The sequence below is a fragment of the Sapajus apella genome, unplaced genomic scaffold (genome assembly GCF_009761245.1).
Source record: "Sapajus apella isolate SASKATOON/1434 unplaced genomic scaffold, GSC_monkey_1.0 scaffold49, whole genome shotgun sequence".
NCBI lineage: Eukaryota > Metazoa > Chordata > Mammalia > Primates > Cebidae > Sapajus > Sapajus apella.
The window spans coordinates 2,673,847-2,700,819 of NW_022436989.1; the positions used below are offsets into that span (position 1 = coordinate 2,673,847).

The following is a 26,973-nucleotide window of genomic DNA, read 5'->3' on the forward strand; positions in this document are numbered from 1 at the left end:
ACCAGAGGTGGCAGATAAATAAACAGGTAACTTGAATCCCATGGGATGAGCACTGTAATTACAGCGAGAAAGAGTCAGGATATTACAGGAGCATCGAGTAGTGGCATCTAAGCCAAAATGGGAAAAAACCCTGGATAATTTGCAAAGGAAATTCTGGATTAATTTTTGCCACATTAAAAAAAAATCTTTTTTCAGTTCAGTGGTGTTATTTTGTACTGCTTTTTGACCTTTTCCTGGATGATAGGTATTCTGATTACAGAAAAATTTAAAAAAGGATTCCTCTTCTCTCTCCTGTTTTAAATTTTAAATTATTCCTTCATGTATGTAGACTGTGAGCTTGAATTTGATAAGGCAATCCCAGGCTTTCCATATTGGCTAGACAGAACTATGGTGTAGTCCTCACTAAGGCTTTGGAACTTACAGTTGTCTTGACGTAGTTAGCTCCCCTAGTAGACTGCAGTCTTCTTCGCGTGGGACTTTGTGGGATTCACTTATGTAACCTTACTTGTTTGCGTGGTTTTGGCACATAAATCTACTTCCACAGGCTATTTATTGGTAAATGATGAAAAATGTTACTCCACAATTTAAAAAAATCTGTGAACCTCACTGCCTATCAAACAAGGCCCAAGACCTTTAGCTTGGCTTCGAGGGCCACCATAATTATACATGCAGTGTTTACTGTCACAGCGCTCACCAGTGGAGCATGGATGCTCGAGGCATACTGCGCCAGTTGCCTCTCCCTACATTGTCCTTCACTTCCCTACGCCGGTTCCCCACCCCCAGCTTGCCCCTGAAAATCTCATTCTGCAAGGACAAACTTACCCTGATTCTCCAACTGAGAAGGCTGTCTCTCTTGTTTCTGCTTTCATAAAACAGTCAACTTTGTGTATATCTATTATGTATATATATCCTATGTATTTTACTTAAGTCTTAGAGGATAAGGGGCCATCTTATTTATCTTTTATTCTTCTGTGCCTGGCTAATGGTAGTATTTCAATAAATGCTGTGTTACAGTAAATACATTGAATAAATACTGACTCACTGTTAAAGCAATTTTTAAATTTCTTTTTGTTCTGCTTTTTATCTCATCCAAAGGGAAGATAATTACTGAATAAATCTAGCCTCACTATGGCAAAAAAAAAAAAAAAAAAAAAAACCCAAAAAACAAAGCAGACAGAATGCTAGTGGGAATAGTTAAAATCAATGAGCCAGAAAGAACAAGTAAGTGACATGCCTTTGACTTATTTTTTGCTGTTTTGGCTATCACCACTAGTGTACTGAAGTCATTACTTATGTACTAGTTAATTGACTATGCAGTTAAATCTAAGATTTTGAACTTTTTTTTTTTAAATCCGGAAGAGTCACGTTGAAACAAAATTTGATTTTCTGTTGAATAAGATGGCATATGTTAGAAACACACTGAAACCTAACTCAGCACTTGTCTGTGTTGGTCCTTTGGCAGTACATCTGAATGTGGGTGGATGTGTAGTTAACATTGAAGAATCGCTGGCTAACTAGATAGAGGAAATGAAGTTCCAGCTCTGTCTTTCCTTTGAATTTTTCTTTCCCTAGTGAGAACTGTGAATGGAGACAAGAACTGAACTAGAGATGGATTTGTTATTTTATCTTTTGGTGTTTCCTTTATATATAATTGAATGAGGAGTAGAAAATCAGACCATTTTAGTGGACTTGTATGTTTATGTGCATGTTTAAATCTACAGATGTATCTTATGCCGTTTCTTTTTTCTTTCTTCTTCTTTTTTTTTTTTTTTTTTAATAGAGATGGGGTTTCTCCATTTTGGCCAGGCTGGTCTTAAACTCCAGACCTCAGGTGATCTGCTGCCTCGGCCTCCTGAAGTGCTGGGATTATGGGCGTGAGCCACTCTTCCTGGCCCCTGTACCATTTCTTATGCAGATGAATATATTGGCAAGAGATAGAATTTGCTGGCTGAGACTTCATAGTAGCATTTCCAAAACTATTTTTGGTGAAAAAAATTTTATTGTATATTATCTTTTGGTTCTGGCTAGTTTTTTTTAATGTTAACTTTAGTCTCTTGCTATATCTCCCTGTGTTTTTTTTTAATGGTTTCTCTAGGATTACAAAACACAGAATTAAATGTTCACAGTCTAAAGTTAACATTGTCCCATTTCATGTAAAACATGAACTCTTCAATCTTACAGATGTCATGTATATTATATTTGCATAGTTTAAAACTCCCACGGTACAATATTTCACTTCTGTGTTTAAGTACCCATACATATTTTGAAGAAATTCAGAGAAAGACTCTTTTATACTTCCCTGCATGTTTACCATTTCCAGTACTCTTCATCCTTTCAGGAAATTTCAGGTTTCCATCTAGTGTCATTGTCCTGCAGCCTGAAGTACGTCCTTTAGCATGTCTTGTTGTACAGGTCTGCTGGTAATAAATGATGTTAGTTTTCTTTTATATGAAAATGCCTTTATTTTGCCTTTTTTCTTAAAGACTATTTTTGCCGGATGGAGGATTCTAGATTGGCAGTTTCTTTTCTCCTCTTTCAGCACATTTCTGTTTCTTACTGCTGTTGTAAGAAAGTACCACAAGCTTAGTGGCATAAGAAAATAGAAAGTTTTGTCTTATATTTCTGGAAGTCTGAAGTCCAAAATTGGTCATACCAGGCTAAAATCAAGGTGTCAGCCGAGCTGTGTTCCCTGTGCAGGGTCTGGGAGAGAAACTTTTGTTATCTTTCCACCTTCTAAAGGCTGCCTGTATCTTGTAACTCATGGCCTCATCCTTCTGTCTTCACAGCCAGCAACGTCACACTGAGTTCCTACCGTGTAAGACTTGAGTTCTTATCACTGCCATCTGTCTGGTTCTTTAATTTGTGTCTCTCTCTCCCTCTTCCATTTGTATTGGATTTTCTTTTTACTCATTTCACATTTTCATATCACATTTTTAAAGATTCTCTGTTGATAACTTCCTGTTCGTTCATTACAAGCATAGTTTCCTTTCCTCCCTTGGGCATAGTAATGAGAGCCGACTGTAAATATTCTTACCTAGTTGTTGAGGCAGTTGGGTCATTTTGGGTTGGTTTTTATTGATTGTTTTTTTTTTCTTGAGAATGGATCACCCTGTCCTCTTTCCTCATAGGTCTAGTAATTTTGGGTTTTATTCAGAACATGTTTAGTATGTGATAGGTTTCTTGATTCTGTTATATTCCTCTGAAGAAAAAAATATGTAAATATATATATAATATATATATGTATATAGAAAAAAATATATATTTTCTTCTGAGGAATGTAACAGAATATTTATTTATGTATTTATTTATTTGCTTTAGCATACTGTTCTGTTAGCAGAATGTATGCTCTAACTTTGTTACTCCTGTGAAGGGCAGCACCTGAAGTCACTTTTCAGTTCTTTTAGTCGTTTCTGGACCGATTGGCCTTTCCTCGATGCATGTGGATATTAGGGGTCACCCAGAGATTGAGGCAGTTTATGCACTGGACTCTGGCTCTCATTGCAATTGTTTTTTCTGTCACTTTCCTTGTTTCTTTAAGAAGCTGCAGATTTCTTTCCAACTTTTAGTTGCCCCAGCTGGCACAGCCAGAAAGATTCTGGCTTCAATAAAAAAAGCTTTATAAACAAGAAACTCATCGAGTGTTTTTTATTTCTTTTCAAGTGTTAAATCCCTCCCAGTTTTGTTTTCCTGCAGCCTGGCCACGAGATCCTGTCTCGATATCCTTCTGGTGCTACTGACCTAGGTCAGGGGTGTCTAATCTTTTGTCTTCCCTGGGCCACACTGGAAGAAGAAAAATTGTCCTGAGCCACATATAAAATACACTAACTTGAATGATAGCTGATGAGCTAAAAAAAAAAAAAAAAAAAAAAAAAAAATCACTCAAAAAAACTCATGATTTAAGAAAGTTTACAAATTTGTGTTTGGCTGCATTCAGAGCTGTGCTGGGCCACAGGATGAATAAGCTTGACCTAGGCCAAGATCAGTTTGCCGTCTATTATATTTGATTTGTTGTTAGGAAATTGTGCCTGACACATAGACATATGGTTGCACCAGAATGGAGTCATATGTTTTAGGAACTTCTGTGGTCTGGCGTTGTACTTTCCTAGTACCTTTACTTAGGTTTGGACCATAATCTTGAGAGACACCATCTTGAATGCCATGATTCCAAATGTTGAAATTTTGAAAGATTAAACTCCTTAAAGTCTAGATTGATTGACTGATTAATTGAGTTAGAGAATCTTGCCTTGTCACCCAGGCTGGAGTGCAGTGGCATGATCTTGGCTCACTGCAGCCTCTGCCTCTCAGTCTCCAACAACCTTTCCACCTCACCCTCCTGAGTAGCTGGGAGTCCGCACCCAGCTAATTTTTGTATTTTTTGTAGAGATTGGGTTTCGCCGTGTTGCCCAGGCTGGTCTTGAACTCCTGGGCTCAGGTGAGCTGCCTGCCTCTGCCTCCCAAAGTGCTGAGATTATAGGTGTGATTCACTAGCCCCAGCTTAAAATCCCTAAAGTCTAAAATCCCTAAATCACAATCCTGAAAGACTAAAATTTCAAAAATACAATTCTGGAATAAAGTTTTTAAAATATTTAAAATATATTTATTACAATTTTAAAAGAAGATTTTAGAGACATATAAGTATATGACTGAACATATTATAGGCCACTTTACACAGTAAAAATAGGCAACAGTACCATATATACCTTTGTAAGCATAAACACTCAGGTATACTAATGGAAGTCTCTCAGTTATTACAGTTACGAACAGACAAACTGTATTTATAAAGAAATAGGTCAAAAAGTGAAATGCATGAATGCATATTACTATTGTTGGAAATTGTATGCATCCGTTTTTATAACTGCAGCCATCAAAAATACCCTGACAGGCATCTTTTGATAAGATGAATCAAAAAACCTCACGTCATTGTCAGAAATACAGTCACCCAAAGAGCCAAGGTCTCAAGAAATTTTATCTTTCACAAATGCAGGTTAAGAAAAAAGGCATTTCTTCATTTATTGAAGAAGTTTCAGTGTTTTTATGTACATGCACAATGCTTACACATAACATTGTGATAATGCATTTTCTTGGAATTATGTTTCTTATGTCCAAGGCAGAAGAAAAGTCTGTCTCATCTCTCAGAGAGAAAGCAATTTGCCATCTGTGTTTGTTCCCTCTGGGCCCAAGGCTGATTGGATGCTGCCCGCCACCATTTAGGGCAGATCTTCACCTACCCCGTTAAGAGTCACATACTAATCTCCTCTGGAAACACCCTTAAAGACATATCCAAAATAATGCTTCATCAAGTTACTAGTCTACCCCTTGTGAATTTGGCACTTGTACGCATCTCCTTAAACCATACTTCGTTTCCAGATAAAGACAACAACAAGATAATATAGTTCAGTCTAACATGATAGAACTAACATGATACAGTGGTAGTGAGCACAACTGAAAACACGCTAATCCCTTCCCCAGAATTTGGCTTTCAGGATTTCAACATTTGGGGTTTTAGTTTTGGGGAACTATGATTTTCAGGATTTTAGACTTTAGGGATTTTTACTTGCATGACTTTTTTTTTTTTTTTTTTAAAAGACCTGTATACCAGTCTTTTCAGGATTTCAGCATGTGGGATGATAGCATTTAGGATTGTGTCTTTTAGGATTATAATTGGCACCACCCCTAGGTAGTAGACGTCTCCAATACTCAGGAATCATCATTCATTGTGATTAGTTTTAGTGGGGACAAATAAATCTGAAATTTTAAAATATTTTAATTGCACAAATAATGTATAAACACTAACTTTATTTTAAATAATTTAAGACATTTTATAACAAAGGCAAAATTCCCCTTGATCATTGTCCTTAATCCCTGTCATCTCCCACCTGTCCTGCCCTCCTTACTAGAAGTAGCCACTGCTGGTACACATACCCCTTTCATAGTTTTGTTTTTACACACACACGCACACAATTGTTTTGTGTTGTTCTGATAAGCAGCGCCATGTTGTATATCTGCAACATCCTCATTTTTACTTACTTACATGTCTTAGATATGTTTATTATATATGGATCTGCTATATTTGATATTTATATTCCAGTGCTTCTGCTGATAGAGTTAATTTATCCTGTTGTAATCTTCTTAGGAAACCCTTCAACAAGTATTCCTGATTGAACCAGTAAAGCCTCATTGTTTTGGAGCCTACTTACTTGAAACCTATGATAATTAGGCCAAGAATAGAATTAAAATTTATGGTTGCCAATTAATGACTTAAAAGAATATCTGTCCCAACTAAGAGATAAATAGCTTTTAAATACCAGTTTAAAACATACCAATTACACATAAATTTTTATCTGTGTTTCATTATCTAACAAAGTCGTAGCTTGTTCTGCTGACTCTCAGCATTGGAAAGCAATAAAAGGTGCATGCTGTTAAAACAGTCCTCCAGTCAGCTTTGTCACTAGTTAGGACTCTGCTTATGTGAATTTAAACAATCGTTCCCTTTCCACTTTCTCTCACAGTTCACTTTGCTTTATTGCTTTTTGATTAGGATTCTGACATCCTTGTGTAAGGACTTCACCTTTTGGTGAGGAGCACTCCTCTTGGAGCTGATCTCTGCGTACTTTGGGGAAAGGAATACAGGAAGATTATCTTATGGTGTTCTAGTACCCTGAAGCTTTTCATCATTTTGGATGTCATTTTTAAAAGACAAAATGGAAATTAATAAAAACTAATAACTAAAAGCCCATTATTTTGGAATGAATACATGTATAAAGTCTCTTATAGATTGCTACAGAAATGCCCGGTTGTATTTCTGGCTAAAACACCAAGAGAATGTTTGGACCTAATCAATATCAGATACTTTCGCTTTTCCCTTTGAGAATTAAACTCACTTGTGGCATTTTCTTCATTATCCATAAAGGTAAGATGAATTTTATCAGTTCAGCCCTCAGGATGGAGGTCCTGGGAAATGAAAAGAAGAGAGACCGAGAGAGTGCTGTTGCCATGGGTTTAGAAATTGCCAGTTCCCACCTTGCTAGTTTCCTGACTCTGTTGGTTGGAAGTCTTTCTGACTCTATGAGTTCCTGTGCCTCTTAACCTTAACGATAGTCTAGGAAGGGTAGGGCGACCATCTCTCAAAGCATGGATCCACTCTCTGAACACAGATTTAGGCCTAAGAAGTGGCCACCGCCTCCATAGGCATGCCTCATTGAGGGGGAGGTTGGGGTAGGGGAGGTTTTGATTCCCTTTCCCCCCTCAAACTAAGGCTCCACACAGGAGGGATGTGAGGGAGATTACGGTATCAGAGGCAATACAATAGCTCACTGCCCATCTAAGCGTTGCTGGGAAGAACAAGAACAGTCAAGTCCTGCCCGCCACCAGCCCCAAATAGAATTCAGCCTTCACAGGAAAACTGCAGTAGTGAGAGTGCTGCTGCATCTGCTTCAGGATTCTTCAGAGGAAGCAGCAAAGGGGTTTAGATAGGGATGAACTTGAAAGAGGCATGATGAAAAGCTCCAGGTGAGGTCTTCTGGGATTTAAAAACGCCATCTTTTTGTTTCATATTGGCTTTGTTTCTTGATTGAGGATTGTGTTTATCAGTTTGGCTTACACATATTAAGTAATTACAAAAAAATCATACATGCACTTAGGAACTTATGTTTAATTTCTGGCAACAGCATAGTTTATTGGCAGAAACAAATACACAGTGCTCTGTAGGGTTAGCAGATTAACATCTGCAGACAGGTCTGCTTTTGAGGTTTTTATCTAACTGAGGAGCATAATTACTGTGGCAGTACTGTTCTGTTTTACATGAAATGTGTTGGATATTAATGTTGAGTTTAAGATATCTGGCATGAAGCTTTCCTTAGACAGAAGAAAATTTTTACACCTTTCACAGATTCTCAGTTTGTTTTCTTTTATTACAAATTAAAACATTTTGATTTAGATTTTTCTGTTTCAGAATTTTTATTTTCATGGCAGAACATGATGGGCAGGCACAAGGTCATGACTAAGAATAGAGTCCAGAAGCAGACTAGCCTTGTGGCTGTGGGCAGGTTATCTCTGTGCTTCAGTGGCAGTATCTAAAAATTAGAGAGACTCTAAGTGATGTTCTGTGCAGTTGGTCGCCTTTATTATGTTATATTTTCAGATGAGAGGCACCTTGTTTTCTGTGCAGAAGCATCCTAGTCAGTGATTCCTCTTCTTCCCATGTTGGTTTTTGATGGTTTCATTTGGAAAAGGGAGACCATCTTTTCATTCACTTTTCTCAGCAGAGGCATTAAAAAGGTAAGACATTGGTCTTCTCCCTGCTGGAGGTCTGACTGGTAATTCCAGACTGATGACTTTGCAAATGGATGGCTGTTGTGCCTGCAGAACTGGCTCCTACCAAGAGCCCTTTACACTGATTTAATATTAAGCAGATTCTTTGATTTGTTAGTAATAAGAGTAGTACTCTTATTGTGGTTTTTAACTAGTGTAACAATAACAAATGCTCCTGTAGTTCATTATTATGAACAATAAACTGAAATACATTCTTTTTTTTTTTTTTGAGACAGAGTCTTGCTCTGTTGTCCAGGCCGGAGTACAGTGGCACGCTCTTGGCTCTCACAACCTCCGCCTCCCCACTAGCTGGGATTATAGGTGTGCACCACCACGCCTGGCTAACTTTTGTATTTTTAAGTAGAGACTGGGTTTCACCATGTTGGTCAGGCTGTTCTTGAATCCCTGACCTCATGATCTGCCCACCTCAGCCTGCCAAAGTGCTGGGATTACAGGCATGAGCCACAGCACCTGGCTAACTGATGTACATTCTTATACTTTTTGTAGAGATGAAGAAACTGTGGCTAGGGACTAGACTGGTAGCAAGCTGCGGGCACCCTGCACTCTATCTCTATGCTCTTATTCTTCCCTCAGCCTTCTGCTCCCCTTCTGCTATGACCTTCCAGTCATATTCAGTCATATAAACCTGAATGCTTAAAGTCTTTGCCAGCTGATGCCATTCTCTTGAGCCTGGCATCAGCTGGCAAAGACTTTAAACATTCAGGTTTATATCATCATTACTTCTGACCATTTGTGTTTGATTGTGTTGTTGGAAGACTTTTTGTTGTAAAGAAGAGAATTATAAAACATAGATTTGAAGGAATCATATTGTACCCTTTTAATAAGGGTAGCAGTGAAATGATAGCTTTTTGCTGCTTGGGTGTTCTTTTTTTGCTGACCTGTAAGTTTGATTTCCAGTGTCTAGACTTAATAGTCTGAATTTAAACACAAGGCATGTACACAAAATCATCTGGAACTGATTTTTACACACTAAACACTTCTTTCTGATCCTAGTTTCCAGGAGGCTCCTTCCTCCAAACAAACATCCAGATGAAAACCGCTTAATTAACCAAGAAAGACTTAACTGTCCTTCATTGCTTTTCTAAACAGTCACACATACTGGATTTACTTATTTTGAGACGTGACAAACCAGTTGCAAACCACAGATTCATTATCATAGACCCTCACACCTTCCATGTTCCTCTGAATAGGGTCTTGCTGAGGACCATTTGCTCCCCTTCCCGCAGCCGCGGCTCAGTCGGTGCTGGAGTGTGTGGCCTTCATAACTGTTTGCGGTTTCCCTGCCACATATTGCTGACTGAGCTCACCCTCTCGTGGGCTTGTTGCGCATAGAACAGCATGCAGCGAAAAGCTCCACTTTCTGTTCCAGGTTGCTATTATGCATCTGCTTTTCATTCAAAGAAAATAATGGAGTAGATTTAAATCAAGTCACTGTGCAATTATGTGTTTAATGAAAATGATCTTTCGTGCTAAATTCATGTCCAGGAGCGAGTGGTCCTTAGTTATGGTATTGAGCTCTGCTCTCCTTGGAGCGCCCATGGCTGTGGGCTGTGGGAGGGCGTTGGTGTGTGGGAGTGCATCTATTATTTGTACCAGGAGGCACAAGTCTGCACAGCAACATTAAGATTTAGAGTTTCAAAAAACTGCAAATCCTGACATACCAGTTGATAAAACCCAGATGTTCTCCTCAACTCATACCTTGTCCTGCAACTCCCCACTCCCTGACTAGATATTTTTTTGGGGGCCAGAAGATAGGGGTAAGAGAAGAATGCTGAAGGGAGTGAGTGGATGAGAGAATGCTTGGCTTACTTGCCAATTAGACAGTCCCAGCTCTAAATACTGATGCAATTAAGAACAAAAGAAAACCATTGTCCCCCACGGACTGTCTGGTATGTAGACAAATATGGAAATATGTAAATAGTTGCTGTATTAGTTTGGTATATTTTAGTTTGATGATAATGTGTCCTTGATTTTATCACTGAAGATAATCATGATCTTTGTGACATATTCAGCCCTTGTTCTTTTAGCTCTATCTTTATTAAACTAGATTGTCATCAAATGGCGGTTCGAGACTTCAAAAGGACTCTACCAGCTCTTATTCACCAGACGTTTTACTTTTACTGACTCTCTAAAAGTTTACTACTTCAAAGAAACTGTTCACACTGAGATAAAGTACTGAATTCTACCCCTCTCTCCTCCTATCCCAGACTTTAATTATAAAATCACAATCACACCAGGTAGTAAGCCTTAAATATTTTAACATTTTTCCCAGCAGGAAGACAGCAACACATAAAACAACATGCAATTATATGAAAAGATTTATTTGTCTCTGACCCAGGAAGCTATGCATCAGTGCTTTAAGATAATGGTCTGCGCTGCCCACCCTGAGGGAGCTAATGAATTAACATAAATACCTGTGAGTAGGTTAAGTACACACAAGGAGCAGATTACAAAAGGATGAAAACTTGAAGCAATTAGCAAGGATTTTAAAACATTGATCTATCAGCTGTTGTAGAAATTATTTGCTTATTCATTTAGAGTTTAGCTCAAATTTTATTGAGCAGCTTAAACAGCACTGTCTGCTTTTGCCTCTAGGTCATGGGTCATTGTCAAATTCATGTATAAGATAGTTTCAATCTGCACTTATTTTTAAGTGTTGAGAATTTCTAGACACATTACCTTTTTACTGTTTATAAAAAATTATTTGAAAAATAAGAATAGTAATGTAAAAAATATTGGAAGACTAATTCTTAACCTACCTGAAGGAATAGTTTCCAGCAGCTTTCTAAATGTCTTGTTTATGTCGAGATTATTGAGAAGCTAGTTGCAAATCTATTAATTCATTAAAATTAAATCTTTTACATCAACTAATGGGCAAAACAGCCAGCTAACATCAAATGGCAGTATTAAACTCACATATATTATCATTAATCCTAAATTTAAATCGACTAAATCCCCCAATCAAAAGACACAGGCAAAATCCATCGGTATGTTGCATCCAGACCCATCTCACATGCAAGGATACACAAAGACTCAAAACAAAGGGATGGAGAAAGATTTACCAACCAAATGGAGAGCAAAAATAAATAAATAAATGAAAAGCAGGAGCTGGAATTCTCGCCTCTGATAAAATAGACTTTAAAGCAACAAAGATCAAAAGAGACAAAGAAGGACATTACATAACGGTAAAAGGATCAATGCAACTAACGATCCTAAATACGTACGCACCCAATACAGGAACACCCAGATACATAAGACTTATAAAGAGACTTAGACTCCCACACAATAATAGTGGGAGACTTCAACATCAATATTAGACAGATCAACGAGACAGAAAATTAACAAGGATATCCAGGACTTGAACTCAGATCCGGAACAAGTAAACTTAATAAACATTATATCTGCACTTTAAATACACAAAATATACAGTCTTATCAGTACCACATCACACCTACTTACAGATTTAAATGAAATATTGGTTGGCTGCTTGTTTGTTATTTTCTTCCCTCATTTATTCCTGTCTTCATTATTAAGCACAATCATTGGCATAAAAGAGGTTTTCAATACCCATTTTTAGACTGCATTCTAGCCTGGGCAATAAAGCAACACTCCCATTCTCTCTCCCTCTTCCTCTTCCTCTTCCTTCCTCTCTTTCATTTTTTTTTCCCTTTCTTTCTCTCTTTCTTTTTTCAAAAAGGAAGAAAAAAAAAGAAAAAAGTGTAAAAGAACTAATATTTTGTATAATTTGTATTAAAGTAAAACACACACACACATAAACACACCAAAGTTAAGGAAGATAGTAAAATTCATTTAATAGAGATGTTCCATATAATCATTTTGTTACAAATTTTGCATTTCCCTCATGAAAAAATCACAGTAGGCACACACTAGAAGCAAAATATGTCAGACAAAGCATTCTAAAGACATTAAAAAAATAAATAAATAAACCTTTTAGGATGTCCACTAAGCTGCCTTTTATTAGTCCAGTTTGAATGACTGTATTTGTACTCGAGATGAGTTGAACCGAATTGCCTTAAATAGTCAAATCTGTAATTAATTCGTAAGGAATTTTCATCCCAAAATTCAAATTATTAGGGCCTAGTAATAAATTTAGACATTTGTATGGTGATGAGCTTTTAATGTTCCTTAAGGTTTTTTTCAGCTCTGCATATACTGTCCTTCCTCTATGTTCTCTTGTTGTTTTAATTGGTTTTGTTAGGAATTTTATAAGGCTTGACATTTATCAGCCTTTGGTACTCACGCAGCTGCCACACCATGCCCTTTGAGGCCCTCAGTCTCAGCCTGGAGCCGGCTGATGTTCCAGTTCATCTCAAAGATCTCAGTCTTTGTACGCCACAGGTCATCCCTGTGCTTCCCAGCCAGCATCTGCAGCTCCTCATACTTGATCTGGTACATGCTCTCAGCCTCGGCCCGGCTGCGGTTGGCTATGTCCTTGTACTGCTCCTTGACCCTCAGCAGTGATGCTGTCCATGTCCAGGGAACACCTGTTGTCCATGGACAGCACCACAGACATATCCGAGATCTGGGACTGCAGCTCCCGATCTCCTCTTCCTACAGCTGCCTGAGGAAGCTGATCTTGTCAGTCAGCCCTTCCAGGCAAGACTCCAGCTCTACCTTGTTCATGTAAGCTTCATCCACACCCTTCTCAACGAGGACAAATTCATTCTCCTTCTCTGTAGGCTTATTGATCTCATCCTCCTACTTGTTCTTGAAATCCTCCACCAGCCCCTGCATGTTGCCAAGCCCCGCCTCCAGCTTCAGCTTCTCCTGGCCTACTGTCTCCAGCTGCCGCCTCAGGTTGTTGATGTAGATCTCAAACATGTTGTCCATGTTGCTCCGAGCCATCCTCTGCTGCTGGAGGACCCACTTGGTCTCCAGCATCTTGTTCTGTTGCTCCGGGAACCATACCTTGTGGATGGAGGAGGCAAACTTATTGTTGAAGGTCCTGATTTGCTCCTTCTCCTGGGTATGCACGGCCTGGATGTTGGGGTCCACTTCCAGATTAAGGGGGCTCAGCAGGCTCTGGCTGACTGTGACAGCAGTGATGCCTCCCCTGCCCATGCCTATGCCACTGGCCCCACCGTAATCTGCGCCCCGTCCACCCTGGAAGCTGCTGCTGTCCACTCGGGAGAAGCTCAAGGAGCTGACATGGGAACGGGTCCAATCGTGTAGGAGCAGCTGGTGAAGGCATGGGGGCCAGAGCTGGACACCTTGTAGGACTTCTGGGTCACCCTGATGGGCATGGTGGAGGCAAGAGTGGAGGCAAGCAGGCTCAACCAGGCGAGATTCCTGAAGTAGCAGAGAAGCTGCTCCTTCATCAAGCTGGCCCCAGACATTGAGATCGCCACCTATAGGAAGCTGCTGCAGGGCAAGGAGAGCCAGCTGGAGTCTGGGATGCAGAACATGGGTATCCATACGAAAACCACCAGTGGCTATGCAGGTGGTCTGAGCTCGGCTTATGGGGGCCTCACAAGCCCCGGCCTCAGCTACGGCCTGGGCTCCAGCTCCTTCAGCCACGCCAGCACCACCAAGGCCGTGGTTGTGAAGAAGATTGAGACCCATGATGGGAGGCTGGTGTCTGAATCCTCTGACATCCGCCCAAGTGAACAACAGCCCCTCCCAGCCTGCCCACCTTCTGGCTACCCTACAGCCTTGGAGGGAGGCCCTGGGCAGGGGAGCGCGGGGAACAGGAGACCCACCTGAAGCTCATTCCTAGCCCTCAACCCACCTGAGGGGAGTTTACTGCCTGGGGACCCCCCTTGCCCATGCCTCCAGTTGCAAAACAATTCAGTTGCTCTTTTTTTTTTTTTTTTTTTTTGGTCCAAAATGAAACCTGAGCCAGCTCGGCCAAAAATATATATATATATATACATATATATATATATATATATATATATATATATATGGCAAATTAATGAAAGTTATCTCCTGAGTGGCAGTTTATAAAACAAAAACAGATATAAAGGAGGGAAAAAAATGTGGATTAAAGAGGAAAAAAAAGTCTAATGCTAGCAGTAGATACAACAATGAAAAAAAGGAAAAAGAAAAAAAAAGAGTATACTCTAAATGGCTCTAAGTTCCCTGACAGCGAGGACTTTGCCTTACTTATGTGGAATCCATTGACACTTAGGGAAGTAATGTTTTACTTAGGAGGTTGTTGAGGAATGTTTGTCAAGTTGGGGAAGAAGGGAGGAATTAACAGGGCTTTGAGAACATTCTCACGTTTGAAGTGCTAATAATTTCTGGTGTGAATTTGGTGATAACGGTGTTTCAGTATTTAATATTAATTTGAATTTTCTGACTGGTTATTAACTTGAGTTACATTTATAGGTGATGAAACAAATGAAGAGAATTGCATGTTTATACACAGTAGAACTTGAGGAGGGTTTTCTAATAATCATACTTTAAAATTGCCTCAGCATATAAATCTGGGATTACAAAGCAGATAAGTTTTAGGGTGATTACTTCCTTCACCCCATAATGACTTCATTGATTTGCCATGGTGTTTCTTTAAATAGTGAGCATCTCTAGTAAATTGAAATTTTGATTCTATTTAAACAGCTCATTTTGCACAGTTTTTCAGTAGCACGTTGACTGAATAAAGTAAGGCACACATCTGGCTTCACTTCTTTGAGTCTTGCTCCTAAGTCTTGTGAAGAAAATATGGGTGCACCTGTGCATTCCTTTATTTAGAGTGACTTAATTGCATGAGGTTTAGCTGAAGAACTAGGAGGAAAATCGTTCTTTTTGTAAGTTGTGCTTTAAGAGACTTTGGATTTAGCCAGGAATGGGGTACCAAGATACATTGAGATTTCACCTCCTCTGGAGAACAATGGGATAGTGTTTTCATCTCTTCGGGACTGTATACGTATTTATTTACATCCTGCTTTAGTCCAGAAGGAATTTAAGCTTTGGGAAAAAACATGCGCACACACAAAGATAAAAATAAAGTATAAGTGAAGTAATCAGAATAAGAGGTTGGGGAAGGTAAGTTGAAATCACAAGTGCAATTAGTATGCAAATTACAGGCTCTGTGGACCGACAGGGTCCCAGAAAGACCACCACATACGTGGCTGTTAGCTTTTGAACAAAGCCATTGCAGAGAGGAGAACATGAACAAATGCACTATTCCCAGTGTCTATGCCAAAATTGTCTAAGTTCAGTCCTCTTTAGAAGGACTGAAGTTGTGACATTTATTCAGTCAAGAAATCTTCCCTGAAACAGCAAATTGTCAGTTACCGTGCCAGACACTGGGGATACACAGTCTACACCTTTAAGGACACACTGTTAGTATAGGGGGACAGATTCAGTAAAACAGGCTGAAAATTGCAGTGCAGTGTGATAAATCCCATGGAGGGGAGTAGGCTTGAGGTATTAGACTGGGAGAGGGGGATATCTGGGGAAGGTCTGAGTTGATGCCTCAGCTGAGTTCTAAAGGCTACATGCTTCCTAATCCAGGCTAAAGTGGAAGCGCGTTCTAGGTAGAGGACAAGTAACTTGAGCAAAGTGGCAAAGGCAAGAAAGTGCCATGCTTTCTGAGAACTGCATTTAATAGTTCAGTTTGACTAGAACAGAGTACAAAATGGAGAAAGTGTTGAGAAATTAGAGAGAAAACTTGGGCACATCAGGACAAGGCTCTGTTTCACTGTGCTCAGGAGACTGAAGGCAGTGGGAGGCCTTCCCAGCAAAGAGCCTGTGGAGAATGGATGGGAGGATAGGCAGGAGACAAGACAGAGTTCCAGCAGTATTCGAGCAAGCGAGAATAGAGGCCTCGATTAAAGGCCTGGTAGTCAGGATGGGAAGAAGGGAATACAGGGAAGTTACTCAGGAGCAAAATGGACAGCATTTGGCCTAGAAGAGATGAGAGACAGTGAAGAAGTAGGAATTGGGGTTATTTGTTGGTTTCTGGCATAGTCACTGTGCAGAAAAGTGTTAACCTAGCAGGTCTACACTGCTTATCCTTGAAAAGGCCTGGGCTGGGCGAGGCGGCCCATGCCTCTAATCCTAGCACTTTGGGAGGCCGAGGCCAGCAGATCACTTGATGTCAGGACTTTGAGGCTGGCCTAGGGAACATGGTGAAACCCCATCTCTACTAAAAATGGAAAAATTAGCTGGGCACGGTGGCATGCGCCTGTAGTCCCAGGTACTCAGGAGGCTGAGGCAGGAGAATCGCTTGAACCTGGGAGGTGGAGGTTGCAGTGTTATTGCACCATGGCACTCCAGCGTGTGCAACAGAGGAAGACTGACAGAGAGAGAGAGAGAGAGAGAGAGAAGAGGCGGGTGGAGAGAGGGAGGAGGGAGAGAGACAGAGAGACAGAAAGGAGGGAGGGAGGGAGGGAGGAATAAAGAGAGGCCTGCTTGCAAGTTTGGCCCTTGGCTGACATCCAGCAACTGAGATTTCAGGAGGGGTTTCCCCATTATCTGGTAAGAGTGGCTCACAGTGCCTAAACTGTTTGTGTAAACATTATGGTTTATGCTGAACCCCTGCTATCCTTCCAGAGTCCAGAATTAGAGGCTGCCTACAGGTGATTGAACTCCAGTTTACTGCCTACAGGTGCAGTAAAACTCCAGGAAAGACCCTGGGTACTGAGTCTTTAACAAGTTCCCTGATTGGCAACATTTCTCACATGTTATCGCAGCTTCCTGTAAGAGGAATTAAGTGCCTCCTGTGTGACTCACTGGGACAAGGCCCGTGGAAGCTCGCGCTGTTTGCCCGAGACCTCTCCCCATGTGCCTTTTTCCCTTTGCTGGCTTCGCTTGGCGTTCTTTCCCCATGGTACATTGCAGCTGTGAGTATGACTATACGCTGAGTCTGTGAGTCCGCCTAGCAGATAAATGAAACCAAAGGCGGTGTTGGGTTCTTCCTGATGCAGTCGCTGTTCATATAGTGGTACCTCTCACAGGATGAAGAACGCAAAAGAAGCAGCAGATTTCGGAGCGGAAGCAGTGATGCATTCTATTGTAAGTTTTCCAATGTAGTCACTTATATTACTTTACTAGAGTTATTTTTCAGTGTAGTCACTTATATTACTTTACTACAGTTATTTTGAGCTAGCATTTATTATTCCATGTTTTCTATTTCAAAATTAACTTACCAGAACAATCTCATCCTTTTTTTTTTTTTTTTTTTTTTTTTTTTTTTTTTTTTTTTGTTGAGATGGAGTTTCTCTCTTGTTACCCAGGCTGGAGTGCAATGGCGCAATCTCGGCTCACCGCAACCTCCCGCCTCCTGGGTTTAGGCAATTCTCCTGCCTCAACCTCCTCAGTAGCTGGGATTACAGGCACGCACCGCCATGCCCAGCTAATGTTTTGTATTTTTAGTAGAGACGGGGTTTCACCGTGTGGACCAGGATGGTCTCGACCTCTTGACCCCGTGATCCACCCGCCTCGGCCTCCCAAAGTGCTGGGATTACAGGCGTGAGCCACCGCGCCTGGCAACAATCTCTATTTTTAAAACATATCTTCACTCATTAATTCATTGAGCAAGTATTTGCTGAAACCTTATTGAATGTTCCAAACTGGTTAGGCATTTTTAATGCCATAAGGATGCTTAGGAATATGGGTCCAGTGTTCACAGAGGTTATAAATTCACTGGGCAGGTAAGACATCTGCCTTTGAAAAATAAAATAGCATTCATTTCAAAAATGAAATGTTGAAATATATCAATATGTAAACTTTCTGTCATTGAGAAATTAACCAGGGCCTTCTTAGGTTAGTGGTCAGCATGACTAGCATTTGTAATTGGGAAAATTGTATGTAATTCAAAGTAGACACACCACATATTAGGTTCACCATCATTTGGGCAATTTTTATTCTCTTCCGTCGTCAGAAGATGTTTAAAACCAAAATTCAGAGTGTTTTTAGCGATTTAGGAGTTGTATAATTGCAGTCACTTTAGAGAATTTCCCTAAAGGTAACACATTTTCAGTGCTGCTCCTCGTGGGTATTTTTTCTTGCAGAAAGACCCAGACACTCTCAAATAGTAGAGCATCAAGATCCCCAGATCAGTGGCCTGACCTCTTAACTATCTCAGGAAAATACTCTTTGGATTTTCCCCCCACTTAGGAACAGTGAATGGTGATGATCTTTATGTTGCACTAAGTCAGTGATGTGAATCACGTGTAGATGAACTAAGGATCGTTCCTGATTCTCAGTCCTAATGAGCAGATCCGCATTTAACCTGCAGGATTCATTTGTGCTGCACTGAGAAACTATGAATTTTTGCCTTGCAGTTGTTGAGATCCTAAGGAAATATTAGCCAAATACGTCATTTTATTAAGTCGATGAAAAATCAATTCACTTTCCTTTTTCAGATTTTTATATGCAACATTGTAACCTTTTTCATCCTCCATGAAGAAAAATAAGAATTCAGTCTTTGGCTTAAAAACTCTGAGAAGCACCACCTCTTGATTAGGCAGTGCACATCTTTCTAATAGTGCTGGTCTATCCAGTCCGTTCTCATTTCATCACAGATGGGTCAAAGGTCCTTTCAAATCACTGTTTCTGGGTTTTTGTTTGTTTATATTTTATTAACTTTAACTTTTAAAATCATTACTGTTTTGAGACAGGGTCTCACTCTGTTGCCCAGGCTAGTACAGTAATGCAATCATGGCTCAATGCAGCCTCAGTCTCCCAGGCTCAAGTGATTCTCCCAGTTCATCCTCCTGAGTAGCTGGGACTACAGGCATGCAGCACCATGCATAGCTGAGTTTTTACTTTGTGTAAAGATGGTATCTGGCTATGTGGCCCAGGCTCCCAAAGTGCTGAGATTATAGGCATGAGCCACCATGCCTGGCTTTTCCTTTTTTCTTTTACCGTTTTGTCGGACTGGATGTGGATTTCCCTACCACATATTTGGTCCTAGAGAGCCTGCATCAGCACATTTTTTCCAGTCGATGTGTGTTTGCTGAAGTAGTCACATGCTACCTACCAGTCCTTACTCATAGATCTTATTGCAGTTATTTTTACCTTTTTTACCATCAATAATTTAAGAGCTTAAAACATTTCTTTTTTCTTTTCTTGAGATGGGGTCTCTGTCACCCAGGCTGGAATACAGTGGCACCTCCGTTCACTGCCACCTCTGACTCCCGGGATCAAGCGACTCTTGTGCCTCAGCCTCCTGAGTAGCTGGGATTATAGGTGCGCGCCACCACACCCAGCAAATTTTTGTATTTTTAGTAGAGACAGGGTTCTACCGTGTTGGCCAGGCTGGTCTCAAACTCCTGACCTCAAGTATTCCACCCGCCTCAGCCTCCCAAAATGCTGGGATTAGAGGAGTGAGCCACCATGGCTGGCCTAAAGCATGTATTTCTAATGAGAGTGAATATGTGAATAAAACCAGGATTCTGTTAGGAATGAAACAGAAGGAATGGATGCTGTGTAGTCAGTAGTAGTGTGCACTAAACCAGTTGGTATTCTCATGGCAGCAAGAGTGACTGTCCCCTCAGACTTTTGATGTGCTGCCTTAGAAAAGTAACATGAAGATAAGTGGGTCCTGGGATGCCTTTCTTTATGAGAGCTGAGTGATTATGCCAGACTTGAGATCTAGGACTCATTTTGCAAATGAAGAAAAAGTAGCTAAAGACATGTCAATAAAAGTGGTAACTGAAGGAGAAGTTATCATATGCTTCGTTTAGTAATGATGAGGGACCATACAAATTGATTAAAATGAATAACAGTTTATTGCTTTTCTACTTTTTTTTTTTTCCTTTGTTATCTTCAGAACTCAAAGACATTTTGCTGCTTTAGGGATGTCATGTCTTTTTTGTCGTTTAATGGAATGGAGTAAAGATATGGTTAGGATAGGGGAAAACCTTATGAAATGTTCTCACATGTAAGCGTATGAAACTCTTCAATTAGCTGTTTAAAATGAAATATTTATATGTGAAGATCTTGTCAGATATATAATATTTTTAAAAAAGCTTTATTTTTATTTTTTGAGACAGTCTTGCTCTGTTGCCCAGGCTGGAGTGCAGTGGTACAATCACGGCTTGCTGTAGCCTCAACATCTTGGGCTCAAGCCCTCCTCCCATCTCGGCCTCCCAAGTAGCTGGAACTACAGATGTGTGCCACCATGCCTGGCTAAGTTTTTTTTTTTTTTTTTTTTTTTTTTTTAATTTTTAGTAGAGACAAGGTCTTGCTATTTTGCCCAGGTTGGTCTACTACTCCTGAGCTCAAGTGATTCTTCCACCTTGGCCTCCCAATATGCTGGGATTATAGGTGTGAGCTATTATGACCCGCCAACCTTTTCTCTTTCCTTTTTTTTTTTTTTAACGCAATGTATTTAGTGGTCTCTGGAGTAGCTCTGTCACCACTGTCAAATTTGAAATTGTAACTTAAGTATTCTGTACTGTCTATTTTAACTTTTATATTAATGCTCAAATGCCTCTGTTCCAACATAAATGGATTTTGCCTAACAAATATCGTTAGTAATTAGGCTCTTACCAGTTTAAGCTGGCTTCTGCAAGCAAGAGACACAGTTCTTCTTCATTAGTTCTCCTAATTGAGTTTCAGAAAATGAAATACTATTATGCCACAAAATAATCATATCTTGCCTTTTTCCTGAAGCCTGTCAAAAGTTTTTAAGACACTTTAAAAGGAAAATAATCTTTTTTTTTTAATCTTAAATCTAGTTATTCCTCAGCCTCAAGTTCAAGATAAAGTCTGAGATCTATTGTTTTCAATTTAGATTTACAAGATAAGCAGCACCCTGATAGGACGACAGTTGGCCCCACGTGCTTGATGGTAAAATAGAAAGACCCTGACGCCAGTGGACAGCGGGGCACAAACACCTCCAGCTGGCTCAGCTTTTCAGAACAGGGGATTTCACTACTGCCCATGGAAAAGTTCTTCTATTAGTATAGAATATTTACAGTCACCTTCCTTTGATTAGTTCTTTTTTAAATTTATTTTTCTCTAGGTAAATGTGTTTTATTATCCCTGCCTGTGCTGGCCTAGAAAATCTAACAAAAGCATGCCACCTGACTTGGCTGTAACATCATACCCAATGGATCTGTTGCCTTCCTCATTGACTTTTACCACTAGTGAATTTTCAGTCCATTAGAGGCGTGGATTTAAGTAGGTAAATGGGCACCTTTGTTAACTATGAGAAACATTATCTATATATTACTTTCATTTCACTAAAAGTCTTTCTATGCTATGTAATTTTGAAGATTTCCAACTATTTTTATTGTTTCCTCAATAAAAATGGTTTTGCTTTTGTGAGCTGCTATAATTTCTTCAGAACAGCAAAATGTTGTATATGGCTTTTAGACTGCCAGCTGTTATACTTGGCTATAAAAAGCTTTCCTCAAGCTTCCTTGTACTGGCTTTTTGAAAGACAGTCTTCCAAATGTTTGAGAAAGTGTAACATTTTAATTTCCCTAGAAGGGCAGGAAAATGACCCAATTCTGCCAAAGATAAATGAATCATTTATTATTTCATAAGATAATGTGCTGCTTCAGGTTACTGAATGGGGGTTTCTTTCATCATTCATAGTTTTCACCCTACATGTTTTTTAAAAAGATAATTTTAAAGAGCAAATTTAGGTTCACAGCAAAATTGAGAGGAAGGTGCAGAGATTTATCATATGCCTCCTGCCCTCCTCCCCCACCTCCAGCACACAGTCTCCCTCATATCAACATGCTTCACCAGAGTGGAACATTTGTTACAGCTGGTGAACCTACATAGACTCTTGGTTATCACGGAAGTTTGGTTTGCATTAGGGTTCACTCTTGGTGTTGTACCTTCTGTGTTTGAACAGATGTATATTGGCATGTATTTACCATAATGGTATTACACAGAGCTGTTCTGTGCCTCACCTGTTCATCTCTCTCTCTCCTCTCATCCCTGGCAGCCACTGATCTTTTTACTGTTTCCATAGTTTTATCTTTTCCAGAATGCTTTATAATTGGAATCATACAGTCTTTTCACACTGACTTCTTTCGCTTAGTAGTATGCATTTAAGATTCCTCCATATCTTTTCATGGCTTGATAAAATCACTTATTTTTAGTGCTAAATAATATCCCATTGTTTGGATGTGCAAACAGTTTGTTTACTCATTCACCTTCTGAAGCCCGTCTTGGTTACTTCCAAGTTTTGGGAGTTATGAATAAAGCTGCTCTCAGTATCCACATGCAGATTTTTGTGTAGACATAAGTTTTTAACTCCTTTGGGTAAATAACAAGGAGGAGTAAGATTGCTGGATTGTGTGATGAGTATGTTTAGTTTTGTAAGAAATTGCCAAACTGTCTTCCAAAGTGTCTGTACCATTTTTGTATTCCTATGAGCAATGAATGAGAGCTCCTGTTACTCCACATCCTCGCCAGCATTTGGTGTTATCAGTGTTGTGGGTATTAGCCATTCTAATATGTGCGTAGTGGTATTGTCTTGTTATTTTAATTTGCAGTTCCCTGATGACACATGATGCGGAGCATCTTTTCATATGCTTATTTGCCATCTGTATCAATCATGCATTTTTAATGCAAAAACTATATTTGAGGAACAGTAATGCATTTAAGGGAGAGAGTGTGGGAGGAAGGAAAGAAGGTCATTAATGAATTCAAACCGCTACCTTAAAAAACTATCTTTTTCTTCTTCATTTCTGCATGTAACTCTGTCTGTACCCAGGTATTATAGGTGAACTTTATGGAAGAAGAAGGCTAATATTTATTGAGAATTTCTTAAGCCTCTAACACTATGTTAAGCACTTCACATCTATTATTTAATCATCACAAAAGCCCTTTGAGGTAGATGCAGTTGTTGCTGTTGTTATTTTTGGAGACAATATCTCACTGTGTTCCCAGGATGGACTTGAACTTGGGGTCAAATGATCTTTCTACCACAGCTTCTGGAGTAGCTGGGACCACAGGCAGGTGCTGCTGTGCCCAGGATAGATACAATTATAATCTCCATTTTGCAGTTGAGAAAACTGAGGCAAAGGGGGATCACATCGGGTCACAGTCTCTAATGGGCCCTGGGAAGTGTGACTGTGGAGCATGTGTTCTTAATCTGTATGCCTAATTGTTAAGCAAGGAGAAATTACAAAAGACAAAAGTTTCAAGAACCATTGAAAGAAGTCCTCAAATGTGAACAGAAGTACCTATTTTCCCCCACATTTTTGTCCTGTTTTTTTTCTTTTTAGTTTACATGTGCTACAGAGTGATGTTTCAATACATGTATATAATGGGTAATGATCAAATCAGGGTAATTAGCATATCCATCACTTTGAACATTTATCATTTCTTAGCCATACATCTTGTTGATAATGGACAATTTTCATGGCTTTGCCACTTATTATTTCCCCTCTTGTATATAGGTCTGGTGAAATAGTATGTAGGGAGACGTTTTTACATTGCACATTTGTAAAGGCTTAGAAGAAACACAGTAGTTACAAAATGAACTTTACCAGTTAATCTCTGTGTGACCCAGATAAACTACTTCATCATACCAAACTTTAGTTTCTTAGTAAACCTGTAATACTCAGGCTTATTGGAGTAACATATGAAATAGATGTTCTCTCAGTATTTGTTGAGTGAATGTTTTGTTTTGCCGTCTTTTTCTTGTTCTCCTGCTTCCTGTGAAACAGAAAACTTGTAGGCATTGCAGGATGAAATGAGGAAAGGCATAAAGTATATTCTTGCTAATTTGCTAGTGTCTTTTTTTCCCCTCATCAACTTTATTGAGCAATAATTTCATGCAATTAAATGAATCTATTTAATTGGATGAATTTTGACAGTTTTATATACCCATGAAACCACAGTCACAATCAAGATACAGAACATTTCCATTACTTTCAAATATTTCTGTGCCACTCTTTTTTTTTTTTTTTTTTTTTTTTTTTTTTTTTTTTTTTTTTTTTTTTACTATTTCCTTATTGTAATAAAATACATGTATCATGAAATTTTCCATTATGATCACTTTTAGGTATATAGTTCAGTAGCATCAAGTGCATTCATGCAGTTCTGCAACCATTACCACCATCCATCTCCAGAACTTTTCTTCATCATCCAAAGCTGAAACTTTAAACCCATTAAATGATAACTCCCCATTCGCCTTTTGCCCCAGCATCTGCTAGGGTAGAATGTCCACGATTCTACTTCCTGTCTCTCTGATTTTGACAATTCTAGGTACTTCTGTAGGTAGAATCATGCAATATTTGTCCTTTTGTGTCTAACTCCCTTAATTTAGGATAATGTCTTCAAAGTTCATCAGTATTACAATATATATCAGAATTCCCTTTGTAAGGCTGAATAATATTGCATTGTATGTATATATCAGATTTTGTTGATCTATTCATCTGTTGATGGACATTTTAGTTATTTCCACCTTCTGGCTATTGTGAATAGTGCTGCAATGAGCAAAGGTGTGCCAATATCTATTTGAACCTGTGCTTTCAGTTCTTCAGGTTATATACCCAGAAGTGAAATTGCTGAATCATGTAATTAATTTTTTTAAATTTGTCTTGTCTTCTTTTATTTTTAAAGACTAGGTCTTGCTATGTTGCCTAGGCTGGCTTTGAACTCCTGGGCTCAAATGATCCTCCTACCTAGCTTCCACAGAAGGAGTAGCTGGGACTATAGATGTGCCACTGCACCCAGCTTGTGTTTAATTTTTTAAGGAACTGCCAGCATGTTTTTCACAATAGCTGTACCAGTTTACATTCCTATCAGTAATGCACAAGGGTTCCAGTTTCTCTATATCCTTGCCAACATTTGTTTCTTTTCTTTTTTTTTTTAAATAATAGTCATGCTAATGAGTGTGAATGTTCAAGTGGTATTTTTTCGTGATTTTGAATTGGCATTTTCCTATTGATTACTAATGTTAAGCATCTTTTTATGTGCATGCAGATGGCCATCTATATCTCTTCTTTGTACTTGTACCCTTTTTCAGTCTATCCTTTGGCCCTCAGCCCCAGCCAGTTAGTGATCTCCTTTTTGTCACTGTACATCAACTTGCTTTTTATATAAGTGAAATCAGTAGCTACTCTTAGATCCAACTGTTTTCGCTTAGCATAATGGTGTTGAGATGCATTCATATTATTGGATCTATCAGTAATTCATGCCTTTCTGTTGGTGAATAGTGTTCTGTTGTATAGACATACTGCATTTTGTTTATCCATTAACCTACACATGGACATTTACTGTGAGCATTCACATACAAATCTTTGTGTGACGTATGTTTTCTCTTAGGAAAACATCTCGGGCCACAGTGGCTAGGTTATATGGTAAGTATTTATATTTAACTTTATAAAAAAACTACAAGACTGCTTTATGAAGTAGCTGTAACATTTTATGTTCCCACTAGTAGTATATGAGAGTTCCATTTGCTGTTCATCATCACCAGAACCTGGTATTGTCAATCTTTTTAATTTCAGCCATTCTAATAGGTGCGCAGTGGCGGTTTATTGTGGTTTTAATTTGCATTTCTGATAAGTCAGTGCTGCTGTTCATCTTTTTATGTACTGTTTTGCCATTTGTATATTTTCTTTTGAGAAGTATTTGCTCAATCTTTTGCCTATATCATTTTGGGGTGTTTCCGTGCGGTTGAGTTGTAAGAGTTCTTTATGTGACATGGATACAAGTCCTTGGTCAGATATGCATTACAAATACTTTCTCCTTATTGTAACTTGTCTTTTTGTTTTCTCGATGGCGTCTTTGAAGAGCTAAAATTTTTAATTTTGACAAAGTTCATTTTATCAGTTTTTACTTTCATAGTTTCTGTTTTCTTCTTTTATTTGAGAAATCTTTTTTTTAGGGAAAGTCACAGGGATTTTCCTCTAGGAGTTTTCTAGTTTAGCATTTATATTTCAGTTTATAATCCTTTCCCCCACCACCACCATAGAGATAGGGTCTCACTACATTATGCAGGCTGGATTCAAATTCCCAGGCTAAAGTGATCCTCCTGTCTCAGCCTCCCAAGTAGCAGGAATACAGGCATATGCCACCATGCCAACTATAATTCACTTTTAATTAACTTTTGAATATGTTACGAGATATGGGTTGACTTGATTCTCTACCCAAATATGCAGTTGTTTCTGCATCATTTTTTTGAAAAGACTTTCCTTTCTCCATTAAATTGCTTTTCATCTTTGTTGGAGATGAATTGCCCATATTTGTATGTGCCTGTTTCTGGACTCACTATTCTATCCTTTCTTCAGTGCCACACCATTTTGATTAGTATAGCTTTTTAGTAAATCTCGAAATCACATAGTCTATGCCCTCTTTTTTTTTTTTTCTTTTTTTTAAAAACTGATTTGGCTGTTTTCACTTGCCTTTTTATAAAAATTTTGTAATCAGCTTGTGAGCTTTTAGAAAGCCTGCTATTTTGATTGAAATGGTATTAAATGTAGATCACTTATGGGGAGATTTGTCATCTTAATATTGAATTGTGACATTGTATATCCCTTCATTTATTATTTTTTAATTTTCTTTCTTTCTTTAAGACAGACAGAGTCTTGCTTTGACCCCCTCCCCTGCACCATGCTCAAGCAATCCTCCCATCTCAGCCTCCCTAGTAGCTGGGACTACAGGTGCATACTACCATGGCTGGCTAATTTATTTTTAATTTTTTTGTATTGATGGGATCTTGCCATGCTGCCCAGGCTGGTCTTTGACACCTGG

The 26,973-nt window shown here is 39.1% G+C and overlaps 1 protein-coding gene across 3 annotated transcripts in view; it reads left to right on the plus strand.

The window, feature by feature from the left end:
* SMYD3 (SET and MYND domain containing 3) overlaps positions 1–26,973 on the plus strand; it is a 709,642-nt gene that overhangs the window by 411,019 nt on the left and 271,650 nt on the right. The window contains exon 1 of one of the 3 annotated variants that reach the window (XM_032242384.1): positions 16,700–17,313. The exons of the other annotated variants lie outside the window; for them this stretch is intronic. Coding sequence (XP_032098275.1) covers positions 17,257–17,313 — 57 coding nt within the window. The 5' untranslated portion in view covers positions 16,700–17,256. Of the gene's footprint in view, positions 1–16,699; positions 17,314–26,973 lie in introns of those variants that run through there. 3 annotated transcript variants of the gene reach the window in all.